General features: G+C 49.8%; 1 protein-coding gene across 1 annotated transcript; it reads left to right on the forward strand.

Annotated features, from left to right (window-relative positions):
• Positions 1–14220: 14220 nt before the first annotated feature.
• LOC124672998 (protein PYRICULARIA ORYZAE RESISTANCE 21-like) lies at positions 14221–15282 on the forward strand. The gene is made up of 2 exons (XM_047209138.1): positions 14221–14320; positions 14429–15282. Exons 1-2 carry the CDS (start codon positions 14221–14223, stop codon positions 15280–15282), a joined length of 954 nt encoding a protein of 317 aa, XP_047065094.1.
• The last annotated feature ends 520 nt before the right edge of the window (positions 15283–15802 follow it).

The raw sequence follows: 15802 nt of genomic DNA on the forward strand, positions 1-15802 counted from the left end.
ACTTCTTCGGTCGACAAACTTTGTCCCAATTGACCTTGCACTTGGCCCCGGTGGTGGTGTCCTTGGCGGACCAAAGGAAAGCCCGCTCCAACTTATTGATGAATTTCATAGTGCCCGGAGAAATGGCGAGCGGGGTAAGGTAGTAGATGGCTTGAGACGCAATAACCGATTTGACTAAAGCGGTCCTTCCGGCGGTGGTGATGAGGTTTCCGTTCCAAGTTGGTAGCTTTCCGGCGCACTTGTCTTCTAGGTGTTGCAAATCTCTCCTTGTCAAGCGCCAAACCGAGAGTGGAAGCCCAAGGTAACGCATCGGGAAGGTGACACGGCTTGCCGGCATCCCCTCAAGGACGTAGTCGAGGTCTACGCCCCCACAATGAATCGGCGCGACGGTGCTTTTTTGGAAGTTGGTGCAAAGGCCGGTTGTGTCCCAAAAGTTTTGAAGGATGGATGCCAAATTTTGGATATCTTCTTTGAAAGGAGCCATGAAAACCGCCGCGTCATCCGCATATAGAGACGTCCTCAAAATAGCCCTCCTTCCCCGAATCTTGTGTAAGAGGCCGATTGTCGTCGCATTCTCAAGGATTTGTGCAAGTGGATCTATTGCAAGCACAAAAAGGAGCGGTGATAGAGGGTCTCCTTGTCGCAAGCCCCGGCCATGGCGGATAGGGGGGCCGGCCACCCCATTGAGTAGGATTCTCGACGACGAGGTGAAGAGGAGAGCCACAACCCAATTGCGGAATCTACTAGGGAAGCCCCTTTTTTGGAGGAGGTCGACAATATAGTCCCATCTCACATTATCAAAAGCCTTGCGAATGTCGAGCTTGAAAAGAAGTGCCGGAGTCTTGTTCTTATGAAGCCTTGTGGCGAGATTTTTGACATAGAGGAAATTATCGTGAATGCTTGTCCTCTTGATAAACGCGCTTTGAGCATTTGAGACGAGATTTCTCATGAAAGGGCCAAGTCTAGTGGCAAGCATTTTGGCAATGATCTTGGCAATGGCATGGATCGAGCTAATCGGCCAGTAGTCAACAATCTCCTCGGCCCCTTCCTTCTTGGGAATGAGCACAATATTTGCGGAGTTTAGCCAATGGAAATTTTCCGCATGAAGGCTCACAAAAAGATGTACCACATTCATGACGTCGACCTTGATAATGTCCCAACAATTGACCGATAAAGATATCATGGCGGATTCTGTGCCTAGCTCAGTGCATGGTGGTGACTCCACTGATGACAGCACTCCTGACAAGTATATTCATATTCCTATCCTTACTGGTGGCCTTACTGCTTGCATTAGTTCATGGCTTTTCCCTGGTTTTTATGTTGCTGTATGCCAGGAGTCTTCAGTACACTCTTCATCTAATTACTTTATTGCAAGAGAAACAATTTCTGGGGTACTTAGTTCTCTGGATTGGCACCTATTGGATTTCCCTTGCGGATCAATTGTAACCAAGAGCTTGACCATTATTTATGTAGTTCTCAACTGAAGAAATCGCTGATTCTGAATTCAATAAGGAGGCCACATGTCTCATACGATCAGTTCTCTTGTGCAAATCAGTATACTTCATGTTGTCCTGGGTATTTTGTCACTCCATGGTATTTTGTTGCATTTTCAACTTTACACCTGTTTTTAAGTGGCTTTTTCATCCAGTGGTAATGCTTGAACTGCAGCTCGCCAGAAGTGGCAGTCCTGTGTGTATGTGCAAGAGCTACAGATGGATAAAAGAGGAATATAAGCAGCTGGTCTCAACAACATCGGCATCAACAGAAATGTTTGTCAGCTGAAGTGGTCTGAGTCAATTCTTGCATATCGATACCGTTCAGTTTTCTCTAGTGCAAGTGATGGTATATTATGGGAAACCAAGATGGGGGTTGCTTACATGGTGGAGCAGTGCACTGACGCGGGTTCTTCTGGAATAAAAGCTGGTATGCATTTTTTATGCATGAGCACTAGCACACCATTGAGGCAAAATAGAAATGTGTCCTATGCTCGGTTTGCGGCTTGCTATTTTGACTGAAATCGTGAGTATATTCGGTGTTGTTGGGTAATCTGTGCACATGAATGCTAATTGTTCAGTCCAGCCAGGTCTACTGTTTCCTGATGCGTATGAACTTAGTATTCTGGCACCAACCATGTTCAGTTTTGCTTGGGACAATTGGACTGCAATTTCAATTCAAGGAAGACAAAGTATTCCTTACAAGTTACAAGTTCAGAATTCAACGCCTTTTGTTCCTTGCAAATGGGTGTTGTTTGCTCAGCCCACCCAATTCCTGCTGACTGATTTTTTTCGATAAAGGATGTTTTATTACTTTGATAAGCAATTACATCCAGCCTCTGCATAACCAGGATGCACACAGCTGTTTCAACAGTCCAGAACGAGCAATAAAAGAAAAAAGGCGAAATACATATCGAGACGATAAACTATATAACGCCTAAGGCAAGTGTGGAGCTTCAATCCGTAGACTATGCTGCCACCCATGTCGGGAAAAAGTATCCCTCGCCGTAGCCTCCAACCGTGTACAGACCTCCGTAAATAGGTCTTGGTTCTCCGCCCGCTGAAGAGGTAACCATGAACGGAGAATACCTGTACATCTGTAGATGACCTGCAACAAAGAACAGTTTTTATCGTTAAAAATCTTGTCATTTCTACATAGCCATAGCGCCCGAGATAACTGCAAGCGCCCCCACCCTAAGAAGCAACTTAAACCTTGCATCAACACCATGAAGCCAATTGCCAAAGACATTTGCCACACTAGTCGGGGGATACAGGGTAGACGCTACTTGGATGACTGACCATATAGATTTCGCAAAACTACACTGGAAGAAGAGGTGTTTGATGGTTTCGTCGTGATGACAGAAAACACACCGTGTATTTCCGTGCCAATTTCGCTTAACAAGATTATCTTTAGTAAGAATAACTCCTCGACGAAGGTACCATCCAAAAATCTTGATTTTTAATGGTATCTTCATCTTCCAAATTTTCTTATTGTTATCAACTGGTAAATCAGAATGGAGGATTGCATTGTATATAAAGATTTAACTGAGAAAGAACCATCGACATGAAGATTCCATCTAAATTCATCCGGTTCAGGGGATAATTGAATATCACCCAACCGTTGAACTAGAGTATTCCATGCTGTTAGCCTTTGTCCAAGTAAAACCCGTCTGAACGTCACATTCGGAGGTGAGGTAGCCATGACGGTAGCAATGGTATCACCTTTGCGACGAACAATACTATACAAAGCAGGATATTGTTCACTCAGGGAAGCATTGTCCAACCAAACATCTTCCCAGAAACGTATCTATGCTCCATTCTTAATAGAAAAAGTACCATAACGAAAGAAAATGTTTTTCGTTGCCATGAGACCAGCCCAGAAGTGAGAGTCCCCGGGTTTCCAAACCACTTGGGAGAGCGTCTTCGAGCCAATATACTTTCTCCGGAGAATAGTTTGTCAAGTCCCGTTCTCGGTAAGAAGCTTAAAAAGCCATTTACCTAGCAGAGCAGAATTCTTAACCTCCAGGTCATGAATTCTAAGTCCGCCCTGATCTTTGGGACTACACACTATACTCCATTTAACCAATCGATACTTCTTTTTCTCGCTGTCCCCTTGCCAAAAGAATCTGGATCGATAATAATCGAGTTTATGCAGAATTCCTTTCGGCAGAAGGAAGAATGATAACATATACAGTACCATATTTGTTAGTACCGAGTTAATGAGTACCAGTCTTCCTCCTATGGACAGCAATTTGCCTTTCCAACTACTAAGGCGTTTCTGTAATCTTTCTTCCACAATCTTCCATTCAGCAAGGGTAAGTCTCCGATAGTGAATCGGGATACCCAAATACCGAATAGGGAAATGGCCTTGCCCGCAACCAAACAACTCTGTATACTGAGTCATATCGTTTTGGGCATCGCCGAAACAGAACAATTCACTCTTATGGAAGTTAATTTTCAATCCCGACAATTGCTCGAATGCTGCTAAAATTAATTTGAGATTACGAGCTTTTTCGAGATTATGATCCATAAAAAGAATTGTGTCATCGGCATATTGAAGGATAGATAAACCCCCATCAACCAAATGTGGGATCACACCTTCAATTTGACCATCAGACTTGGCACGCTCTATGAGTATTGCCAGCATATCCGCTACAATGTTGAATAACATTGGTGATAGCGGATCGCCTTGGCGTAACCCCTTTCGTGTCTGAAAATAGTGGCCGGTGTCGTCATTGACCCTAATTGCCACGCTACCTCCATACACAAAATCGTAAATTAGAGCACGCCACTCGGGAGAAAAACCTTTCATCCCGAGTGTCCGTTGTAGGAAAGACCATTTGACCTTATCATAAGCCTTTTCGAAATCCAATTTTAAAATGACCCCATTAAGTTTCTTGGAATGCATCTCATGTACCGTCTCATGCAGAACTGCCACTCCATCAAGGATATTCCTTCCTTGCATGAAAGCAGTCCGAGAAGGTTGTACAACATGATCCGCGACCGTATTCGAGTCTAATGGTGGCCACTTTCGTGAAAATTTTGAAACCGGCGTTTAAGAGGCAAATAGGTCTATATTGTTGAATCCTTTCTGCCTCATTAACCTTCGGTAACAAAATTACTTCACCAAAATTTAGACGAAATAGTTCTAGTTGTCCTGTGTGAAGGTCACTCGAACAAATCTAGAAGATCCAATTTGATAGTATCCCGGAACGTTTGATAAAACTCCGCTGGGAAACCATCTCGGACCCGGTGCTTTATTGCACTCCATTTGGAAAATTGCTTTCTTAACCTCATCCTCAGAATAAGGCGCAGTTAAGAGGCCATTTTCCTCTGGAGAAACTTGGGGTATATCGTCCGTGCGGTCCTCATTAAGGGAGAAAGAACTTTCCTCCGGAGGCCCAAACAGATCCTTATAGTAATTAGTAATGTAAGATTTGAGCTGATCGTGCCCTTCAATAACCCCTTCATCTTGGATGAGAGAATGAATACGTTTTTTCCGATGCCTTCCATTGGCTAAGCCATGAAACTATCGTGTATTCGAATCCCCTTCCAAAATGAATTTGGCCTTTGATCGTTGATACCATTTGAGTTCCTCTTCGCGAAGAAGGTTCGCTATCTGCGCATTGGATTGATTCTTAAGGTCAATCTCTTGCGTGGATAACGGTCTCACTTCCGCTAGGGCCTCTAGGTCATCGATCACTTGTGAAAGGCGAATCTTTTCTTTCTTAAGAATACCAGCCGTATGGGCAGCCCAACCCGTGAGATGTTTACGCATAGCGCGCATTTTATTATTCCATCTCGACATCGGATTGTTGCCCCTAACTGATCTTTCCCACACCCTCTTAACCATCTCGTGAAATCCATCACGTTGTAGCCAACCTAGTTCAAATTTGAACGGCCGTTTACAAACCTGACGTGGATTCCCAGTGGTTACGAGAATGGGAGCGTGGTCAGACAGTTTTTCAATACGCTCTAGGGCACGGACAGACACCATGGGATATTGATTCTCCCACTCGGTGTCCATCAACACACGATCTAGTTTCTCGTATGTTGGCTCAGGCAAGCTGTTGGCCCAAGTAAACTGTCGACCAAACATAAAAACCTCTCTTAAGTCCAAGCTATCAATGACAGCATTAAACAAGAAAGGCCAATGTCCATCAAAAGGGCCTTTACTCTTCTCATGAGGAAATCTCATCAAATTAAAATCCCCGCCGATTAAAATCGGATGCGAATTATCCTTTGTGAGATTTACCAACTCACGTAGAAAGTCGGCCTTAAAAGCGTCTTGGGCAGCACCATACACAGCAACCAGACTCCAAATGAAACCGTCTGCTTTGTTCTGGATATCGAGTTTGATGTGGTACTCTCCATCTGAACTAGCAAGAACAGACATTGTGTCTATGCGGATGCCAAGTAAAATGCCCCCAGACCTACCACGAGGCGGACGAGAAAACCACTGAAAGTTAATCCCGCCTGACAATCGGTCGAGGAAACTTTGTGAGAAATTTCGTCTGCCCGTCTCCGATATTGCAATAAAATCTAAATCATAATCTCTACAACCATCGGCAATGTGAGAATGTTTAGCCAAGTCTCCAAGACCTCTGCTATTCCGAAACATGCCAATCATCGAGAAACTTTTGTAGATTTAGAATTTTTGCCATATCTACGAGACTTCTTACCAGCGGAAGATCGGGAACCACGTGCAGAAGCTTTTAGATCATAAATTGAACTAAGCTCCGAGTGTTCCAAATCGACCTCGATAAGAGTACCAATAATAGACGAGAGGAGCTGACCATCTAAGATGTCATCCGCTCCATCATCGTCATCAACAGGGGTCTCCAGCCCAGTGGAGTCATTCGGAGCAACCGTTAAACGGTCAAGCTCCGTCTGTCTCAACACATTGGCAGAACCCGAAACCTCGTCAGGCCTAGTACCCAACGAAACTCCTAAACTGATCAAATTAGAAGAAATGCGAGAATCTGAAAAAGAAGTGAAAGACTTGGATGAATGTGTCGTACCTGCCGTGTCCAAGTTCTTCTCCGCCTTACGTCGCATGGCTCTCTGCATGGCGTCCTCATCGGTAGGTCCCGCCCCATCCTCCGAAAGCGCGTACCTCCCACTCCTCCTCAAAGTCGGCTGAACGACCGGAGGAGGGACGGTAGGGGGATGATGCTGCGGAGCGGGGATCGGTGAAGTAGAGCTCGGGCGTGGCGAAGAAGTGGTCGAAGCAGGGACGATCGACGAAGCGGGTGAAGAGGTAGGTGATGCAGGGGTAAGAGGCGATGAAGCCCCCCGCACCAACCCCGACCTCGACAACCCACCGGCTGCTGGAGTAGGAGGCGTAGACGATGGGGCATCAGCCGACCCCAAAGGGTCCAGGCCATGCCCCAGCCCCGGCGTCCCCACCACCTGTGGGGATGGAGCGGTCTCCCGAGGTGCGACCGAGTCCCGCTGTCCGTCGACGGAGGCCACGCCACGGCGTGGCTGCGCGTCCACCGAAGGAGAGGCAGCCGCAGCGACCCCCCTCCCGGCGTCAATGCCACGCGACGGCCGAGGCGACGAGATGGCGGTGGGCGTGCATGGAGCGGCCTCCGCTGAGGCCGCTCCCCCCCGCGCCTCGTCCTGGTGGCGCAGCAGCACGGCGTCGCCCGCCGCCTCCTCCTCCAGGACCGGTCCACGCGACAGCAGGCCGCCAGGTGGTGGTGAGGGCGGCGGAGCCCTCGAGGCCAGCTCCACCGCCTCCACCCTCGAGGCTGAAGATGGCTGCGATGCCCCCGGAGGCGCGAAGCTCGACGACGGAGAAGAAGCCGGCCTAGTCCGACCCTGCATGAAAGTCCGAACACGAGAAGGTGAAGGAGTCCGAGATGCCCGTGGTGGAGAAGCAACTAGATGCGGTGTCTGGGACCGTGCCCTCGCCACTATCTCCCGTCCTCTATCGGTCACCGGTGAGTGATTAAAAGGAGTCAGAGCCAGCTGTGCACCCGTCGCTGAAGATGTACCAGTCATGTGCGTAGGAGGGCGGGTATCCACCTCCATGTTCGCCGTCCCTGGTGCAGTCTCCGCTGAACCATCCTCTAGTCGCTTCTCCTCCGTACCATGGGAATCATCAGTATCCTCTCCATCTTTCCAGAAGAAAGACCGGAACCGTGAGTCGGGCTCGAAACCATCCGCCTCCTTCCGAAACCAAAATCTGTAGCCATTGAGGTGAAGTAAAGCAACCACCTCCAAATAGCCACGTTTATCTCTCGAGAGCACCGAAACATCCCGCATAGCCACCAAAATGCGAACAATCCCCTGACTGCGAAGAGTATATAAGTCCACATCAAGAGTAGAACCAATGAGAGTCCCAACAGCCCATAGCCCAAGAAAGTGCTTCACAGAATCCGGCACACCCTCAACATGCACCCAAACTGGCTTCATAACAAAGGCCGGAGCAATATCCTGGTGTTCCCAAGTAGAGACAAGAACCTGTGCCTGAACCTTGGGCACACTCATCTGCATGCCGTCTATCCTCGCCAAATCATCATGTGTAGGAACCCCAACAAGAAAGGCCTTCTCCCCATGTGGAGACGCCTCCCATCTCCAGGTGCGATTCCCAGGACACATACGTGCAAGGAGGCTCTGAATATCCGCCGCCGTGACTGTCCCCTCACCAGACACCTGAACCAAAGCAGTGGGTGTACCAGAGGCAATCAACTGAGGCTTATACACCGAGTCAGGGAGCTGCAGGTCAAGAGTGACATCATTACCGCAACCAACAAAAAAGCTCATAGGCTTCGGAACCTTCAGAATAGGGCATCTAATAGTCGGATGGTCCCTAGAATCACAAACCAAACAATAATGCAGGACCTTGCAGTTCTTTGTAGTATGAGTATTCACATCACATTTCCAACATCGACCCACCTTCTTCTGTTTCACTGGTGCAACAGGAGCTGGAGCAACTGTAAGAATCTGCTGAGGTGCAGCAGCCATACCCTGCGGTGCAATAACAGCTGGTTGTCCCATAGCCTCCGGGGTGGGCTGCCCAAGAGGAGGGGCAACTGGTCGGACCCCCGTCTCCGGACCCACAATGGCCACCGCCTTCTTCTTCCGCCTTTTCTTCCCTTGACCAGGCTGAGCAGGCGGTTGCTGTTGAGGTGGTGGCAGCTGAGTCTGCGGCTGCGTAGGGGCGACCTGTGGCAAAGGTACCTGTGGCATGTACTGCTGCCCCACTTGCGGATACTGATAGTACTGACCAGAAAACTGCTGGTAAGATTGCTGCGGAGTTACGTACTGCATCGGAGGAGCGGGTGCGCGGGTAGGCGGACGAAACCCCAAGTTTGGCCGCGGTGCGGGGGCAGGCTGCGTCGGCATTGGGGCGCCAGCCGGCCACCCTTGGAAACCTGGCGGGCCAAGGTACGTCGCAGCACCGGCGACAGGGGGCGCACCTGGCCGCACCGCAGCAGGCGTGGGCGCCGCAGCCCCTTGAGCCGACGTCGATGCCCCGGGCGGCACCGTCGGCCGCGACGGGCCGGACATGGCGGCGCAGCCTCGGCCTTCCGCGACCACCTGCGCGAAGGAGCGGGATGGGAGCGACGGAGGCAGGGAGGATCGGTCGCGCGCTGCCGAAGGTTGGAGATGATCGTTGGCGGCGGCGGCGACGTGGCGTAGAGAAGCGGCGGCGACGACGGCAGAAGGACGAGACGAGGGAATCACGCGATCGTGACTTCCTCCACGATAACGTGCCGCGCGTTGGAGGCCCTTCACCGCATGTGCAAACCCGGCCCACCTCTGCTGGGGCCCACTTGCGCGATCCGAAGATCCCGTCTCCGGAGGCAAGAACCGAGGCGCGATCTCCGCTTCGGCCGCGGACTGCGCCAGCGAGGGCGCCTCCTCCGCCGGCGTCCTATTCTCCGACCGGCCATCCTCGACCCACTCGTCGACCATCGAAGAAACTCCTCTCTCGCCCGACAGCGACTCGACGAAGAAGTCTCCTAGAACCGCCGGCGGCGTGACCCGTCTCGGCGGCAAAGGACCCTTCCACGCCTTCAGCCGCACCGGGGGCTTGGACAGCCGCAGACCCGACGGAGAAGAAGACGCCGGTCGACGAACCTCCTCCCGAACAGATGATCTTGGCGGCGAGGAAGATCTTGCCCTCGCTGCGGTCGGCCTTGACTCGGCCTTCTCCCAAACACGGGACTCCGCCGTAGGATAGCCAATACGAGACCAGAAATCAACGAGCAGCTCGTCGCCGATGAGGACAGCAGCGGTATCCGGCGGTGGAACACGTGGTTCATCAGCCAGACCTCGCCATGCCACCTCCTCCGCCACAGAAAGCTCCTCCTCGCCTCCCGAGATCTCACCGAGAAGATCAAAACGCGAACCAGGGCTCGACGAAGTGGCCGACGGCCGACCTGCCGGCGATCTCCCTAGCCCGATCGGCTGAAGGAGCAGCCTACGGCGAGGTTTGCTCGGCGGCGTCCGCCAGCCCTCACTCGCCATGCAGGTTCATGTACGGCAACTCGGAACTTTGTGCATATAGCATGGAAATCTGGGTGGTGGCTCTTTTATTGGGCTACGCCCTTTTATCAGCCCCAGGGGCTCCGGGTGATGTCCTAGTTCACCGTGTCATACGTGCAAGTGAACCATGTGTCACTGCATGCCTTGCGAGTGGAACCATGGATAAGATTGCTTCTACTGTCCCCCACACGCGGATGTTGGGTACTGCTGGCCGTTGGATGCGAATGTACGGCGGATGCAGGGGCTCAGGGCACGCTGTGCCTTGTGAACATCAGGGCACTGGATCTCAGTCCGAGATGCTGATACTGAATATATGTGCCTACGGTGGTGATCGCAATGGTAACATCTCTAGTTTCTTCTGTAAGTCCACTCCACGGATTAAAGTGTAGATGAGAGCGACATTATTTGTAGTCTTCACAAGATGCGAGTGAAAGTTATTTGATCAGTCCTATTTGCTCCATGAGGGTGAAAACTGAAACTCGGGTTACTCCATTTAACTTTGGAATGATAACTGGATACCGCTGAACAGAAGTTGCATGCCTATTTTATAGACTGATGGGTACAGGATACTGGACTGATTCATGTTCCTGAACTTCTCTATGAAGATCTGTTGGGGTTGAAGCGGAACACGTTGCTGATCCAAAGCCGATGCAATTATTGAGACTACATTGGTCATACAGAAGCTGATGTGTCTCCTTGGGTCTTTGAAACCTGCGACCTATACACAGTATTGCCTCCGTTCCGAAACATAAGCTTTTTTAGAAAGCTAACTAAGCTGTACTTACTGCAAATGAAATTAGTAGTACATGCTCATGCTCAAAGGGGCGGGAATTATCTTCGTGTCAGAACGTATGGCAATTGGCAACCGAAAACAAAACCCGGTGTGCAGGTATTACATAAGCGTATCCTCCACCAAAAGAACTTGTATATTCACTTATTCAGTGAATTATGAGGAAACCTGCATGTTGGACAATTTTGTAAGTGCATATTCTTTGGAAGCCAAACCTAATGTGCAGAGGTAAAATGCTTACATGTTGTTTTTGGAGCTTTAATCTATATGTGGGAATGTCCTGGAGCTAGCAAAGGAACAACGTGTACATCATGTGCTCCTCATGGAATCTGGTGACCTGATTTGAAGGTTCGACATGATTTAGTGCAGCTGTTGCCGCGAAACACAAACCTTCCTAACTAAGGGCCTCTTTTGTCAGCAACCAGAATCAATCAGGCTCTCTTTGAATAAAAGAAAATTATACTAGAATTTTGTAGGGATTTGTGTACGAATTTTATCTGCTGGATGGACCATCAATAGCCTACTTTGCCTGAAATTTAAGAAAATTTTACAACGAGTCCAACCTCATGGAATATTCTTTTTTTATAGGACAACTTTGTGGATCATCATGTACCTAATATATATTCCATTAAAGTTTTTCTTTCTACTTTGTGTTTTCAGCTCTTGTAGGAGAAGCGCCTCCTCCTAACCTAGCCGCCGCCTCCTCCTCTCCCGCCCCCCTCCCGGGCGGCGGCGGAGGATCTACCCGCCCCGCTCCGAGCAGCCGCCCCCGGATCGCCGCACCTCAGCCGCCGCTGCTGCCTGCCTCGGCCCCGGCCCCGGCCACAGCCCCGGCTTCGGCCCCGGCCCGGCCACGGCAGCGGTGGCGGCGCCCCTTCCGTCGAACGACGAGGGGGAGGAGAGGGTTTCCACGGTGGCGTTCCATGGGAGGTGATGAAGCGCCGGTGGAGGAAGTCGGGCGGCACGACTACTTGGCCGGGGCCTGATGCTCTCTGTCGGTAGCCATGGAGGATTCGGTGGAGCGGTGGCTGCCTCCACCCCCGGTGATGGTTCAGCGGTGGTACGCATGATCCGCGCCGCCGTCTTCTTCCCTGGTGATCCGGCAGGAGGGACTGGCGGCGTGGGGGCTACTGGTCTTGCTTTGTTTTTGGTGATGGTCCTCGGGTTTCTCGCAAGCGAAGATGAAGATCTACCAAAGGTCAGTTTGCTTTGATTTGGCTGGAGAGATGAGTTTCTGAAAGCTCCGCTGGCGAATGGAACATTGCATATTTGCCTGCAGTTTGCTGGATTGGGTGGTATTCGGTCGCGCGCACCCATGTTTTTATTCCCACCGTTTGGTTCCGGAGGGAGCGCCGCGAAGCTATGTTCTGTGTTGACATCTGGTGACTTTTTGGTCCATGGTGAAGTCAGAAGAAGGAATATCATGAAGGCCGGATTGGTGGACTGACTAAAAGAGGTTCGAGTCAACGTGATGCTGAGGGATCTGCTTGGCGTTCCGGGCTTGCAGCAGTGGTATGCATGTGGGGGCGGCAGCACAGGGGAAGTCCGGAGTCTTACCTCTCAGGGTGAAAACCCAAGGTCTGGCCTTAACTGGTTGTGTCTGGCAATGTTCTTGTTGGAGGCATTGTTTTGAGAGTGGGGACTATCTTCAGGGAGAAATCCTAAGACCTTTGGTCGGGCGACGACGGCGCTGGTGCACTGTTTCCTTCTTGGAGGCGTCGCTTTTGGAGAGTCTGTACTTCAGGTGTTGTCACGGTGGTGGTTGTATTGTTGTTGCTAGGTCTAGAAGGCTGTAGCGGGACTTTTATTTCTTAGTTTTCTTTTCTCTTTTTTGGCTGTGTGCATCCGTACTACCATTAGGGTGGGACGTTGTTGCAGAGGCTGGGTGTAATTGGTATCTTTTGATATTAATATATTTCCTTTATCGAAAAAAGCTCTTGTAGGAATCAACGCGCCATATGATACCACTCTTAGGTCTCCTCCGCAGGTTCTACCTTAGTTGCCATTTTCGTGTGACACGGTGGCTCCATCTCGCTACACTATAACCACTCTAGCAAGGCTGACAGACAGGGAGTCGACTTGACGAGCACCAGTCAAATGACAAGCATGGATTTTTTTTTTACTGGGCGATATTTCGTGTTTAGCGCCGGTCCCCTCCAGAAAATTAACTTACCAGACTAAAAATCCCGAAACTGGTTCTCATTGGCAGAACTAACTTTTGGTATGTACGAAGTTTCTTTGTTTCACAATTACCAGTGGAGAGGACTGGTTCGAACTCGACACGTTTTGAAGGGCAAGCGAACTACTCCTACCACTAGGACAAGGTAGCTAGCCATTTAACTGGATTTGCTTGATTTGCTAAAAATTTGATATCTGACTTTCGTTTGAAAATTTTGTCCGGTAACTGGGCGGTATATATTTCGCGGTAACTAGAAATGCCGGCCCTTTCCGGTTAATTTTCAATCGGGTAGCCAAAACCTGACTACGGCTAATCCGCAAACACCGTCGTAGTTTGCTCCTGCCGCCCATGCGTTGCGGTGGTTGGCAATGATCCAATTGCTTTGCTAGTTGCTACTACTTTTTTTTTTACTATAGTACTACATGCCAGCTGATATCTACTATATGAGCAGCTGTCTTCGTTGACGATTGTTCGTATCCATGCACGCAGCCTACGTGATCAATTTAACATGAGGTTGGTCGATCGGTTGTTGCAGCCCATACATCGCAGAGAGACATCTATACAGATAGCTTCGAAACGGCAATTATCAAGTTCCATGTACGTGACAAGAGTTTAGTGCGGCCAGCATGCGTGTTTTTTAAGCAGGCCAAACTCTTCGCCAGTACGGAGAATAAGTCGAGAGAAGGTTCATCTCGTGGCATTTCACAAAGTGCCAGCAGTGTCTGATGCAACTACCATGTTTTATTGAGACTAATTTGTCCCATCCCATGTTCCGCACTCTGAAGTCAGTGCTCTGATCATGGTAGAGAAGGTTGTTGTCTCGAATCATACAAAATATAGCAGGTTAGGTTTTGATCATATTCATGTGATGGCAGATTCTTCCTCGATCGCCATATTCATTGTGTTTTTGTTTCTTTCTTGGAAAGCAATATACGGTGGCCATTGTCGAAAGAAATAATACACGGGGTGGGCAAATGTAGTACTCCTATTCGATTAAGCCAAAAAAAATAATGTAGAATTTGATTAGACAATTGCCATGGTAGCGAGCCCCCTATAAATATTCCCTCTCCCTTTTGCGGCAACTCTGCGCTTAATCGTTTGTTGGAGTTCGATCTCTCAGCTCCAGCCATGGCAGAGAAGGGAGAGAAGGTGAGTTGCCCTAATTCTCACGTACTTGCTTTCAATTTGCATGCATGCATAGTTGATTTGGCAGCTGTAGCCATATGTTGTGAGCTTTTTTGTTTAATTCTTCTGCCATGCATGTAACTAACCAGGTATCTACGTTGATCATTGAATCCAACCTGGAATGCGAGAAATGTTATAGGAAGATTCAGAAAGTTCTATGCAAACTCCAAGGTACGTACGTAGGATCAAACACTCAGTCAAGGTCAGATTAATCGTGTAAACACGTAGATTTATCTTGTGTTTTGCTGATTAACTTCTAAACTTCGATTTATCGATCAGAGAAGGAGAAGATCAGGACCATCAATTTCGAGGCGAAGAATAACACGGTGACAATCTCCGGACCATTCGATCCGGTGAAGCTGTCGCGGAAGCTGCGATGCAAGGCCTGCGAGGCGATCAAGGACATCAAGATCGTAGAAGAGAACAAGCCTGAGCCAAAGAAGAAGCCCGAGCCAAAGACGGAAGAGAAGAAGCCTGAGCCAAAGAAGGAGGACTGCTGTAAGTGCTGCAAGCCCGACGAGAAGAAGAAGCCTGAGCCAAAGAAGGAGGACTGCTGTAAGTGCTGCAAGCCCGACGAGAAGAAGCTGGAGGAGAAGAAGAAGCCTGAGGAGAAGAAGCCGGAGGAGAAGAAAAAACCTGACGAGAAGCCAAAGGAGGACCCCAAACCGGCGCCGTCGTCCACGACTGTGAACCTGCAGTTCACGCAGATCTGCAACCTGTGCTACCCGTGGCCGTGCAGCGACCCGAGCCACTGGGGCGGCGTCCAGTACCCGCAGCCGCAGCCCCAACCCCAGCCGCAGCCGCCGCCGCAACCGCAGTGGTGCGAGACGCCGAAGATGCCGGCGCTCCCCGGCCCCGGCCACCACCACCCGTGCCCGCCCTGGGCGCCGGCGACACCGAAGAGGCAGCCGTGCGGAGGCCCGTCGTACTGCGGGGGGTGCGGCTCGTGCGGCGGTGGATATAATGGATGGCCGCCGGCGATGCCGACGCCACTGCAGATGATGCAGCCGCCGCCGATGATGGGCTGCGGGGGGCCGGCATCGTCCTGCAGAGGGTGCAAAGGTTGCCGGATCGTGCAGGAGGGGAGGTTCATCTACGAGGAGTACCCGCCGAATTCGTGCACCGTCATGTGACTCTCAAACTGCATGACAACCGTGCATGCATGCATGGTTGTTTGACCTCTCTGCATGTTATTTTTCGTGGCAATTATTAGTGCTTGATGTTCGATGTATCCTTTATGTTTTTTATTACGTGTATCTTTTTTTTATAACAATTGTTTAGTTGCTCACCAAGTGTACCACATGGCTTTTGACGTGTATCCTTTATGTTTACTTATGCATAGCACTCCATTTTAAGTCCATTTGTGGGAAAGAAGGTGTATCCACCGTGTGCATTTTCCAGTATGAAAGTATATCCTGTTTGAACGGTTAATGTACGGTTAACGTAGTTTCTTAGAAAGAAATACATATGTATTATATTTGTTTTGAGAAATAAAGTATAGAAACACTAATGTTGGCTTTGGCTCGATTCAGCTCGAAACAGTTAGTCAAAAAATCACCACCTACTCAACCAGTTACCAAGTTGGCTCAATTGAGCTTGAACTCGTGAGTTTAACGAGTCAAGCAGAGCCGCCACTTGAACATAACCACCCTA

The sequence above is a fragment of the Lolium rigidum genome, chromosome 7 (assembly GCF_022539505.1).
Source record: "Lolium rigidum isolate FL_2022 chromosome 7, APGP_CSIRO_Lrig_0.1, whole genome shotgun sequence".
Lineage (NCBI taxonomy): Eukaryota > Viridiplantae > Streptophyta > Magnoliopsida > Poales > Poaceae > Lolium > Lolium rigidum.

Excerpts from the sequence above, each read along its gene's own strand:
- LOC124672998 (XM_047209138.1), top strand. The coding sequence starts at position 14,221 with ATGCATGTAACTAACCAGGTATCTACGTTGATCATTGAATCCAACCTG. Across the intron at positions 14,321-14,428 it reads AGTTCTATGCAAACTCCAAG|AGAAGGAGAAGATCAGGACC; the intron begins GTACGTACGTAG and ends TTTATCGATCAG.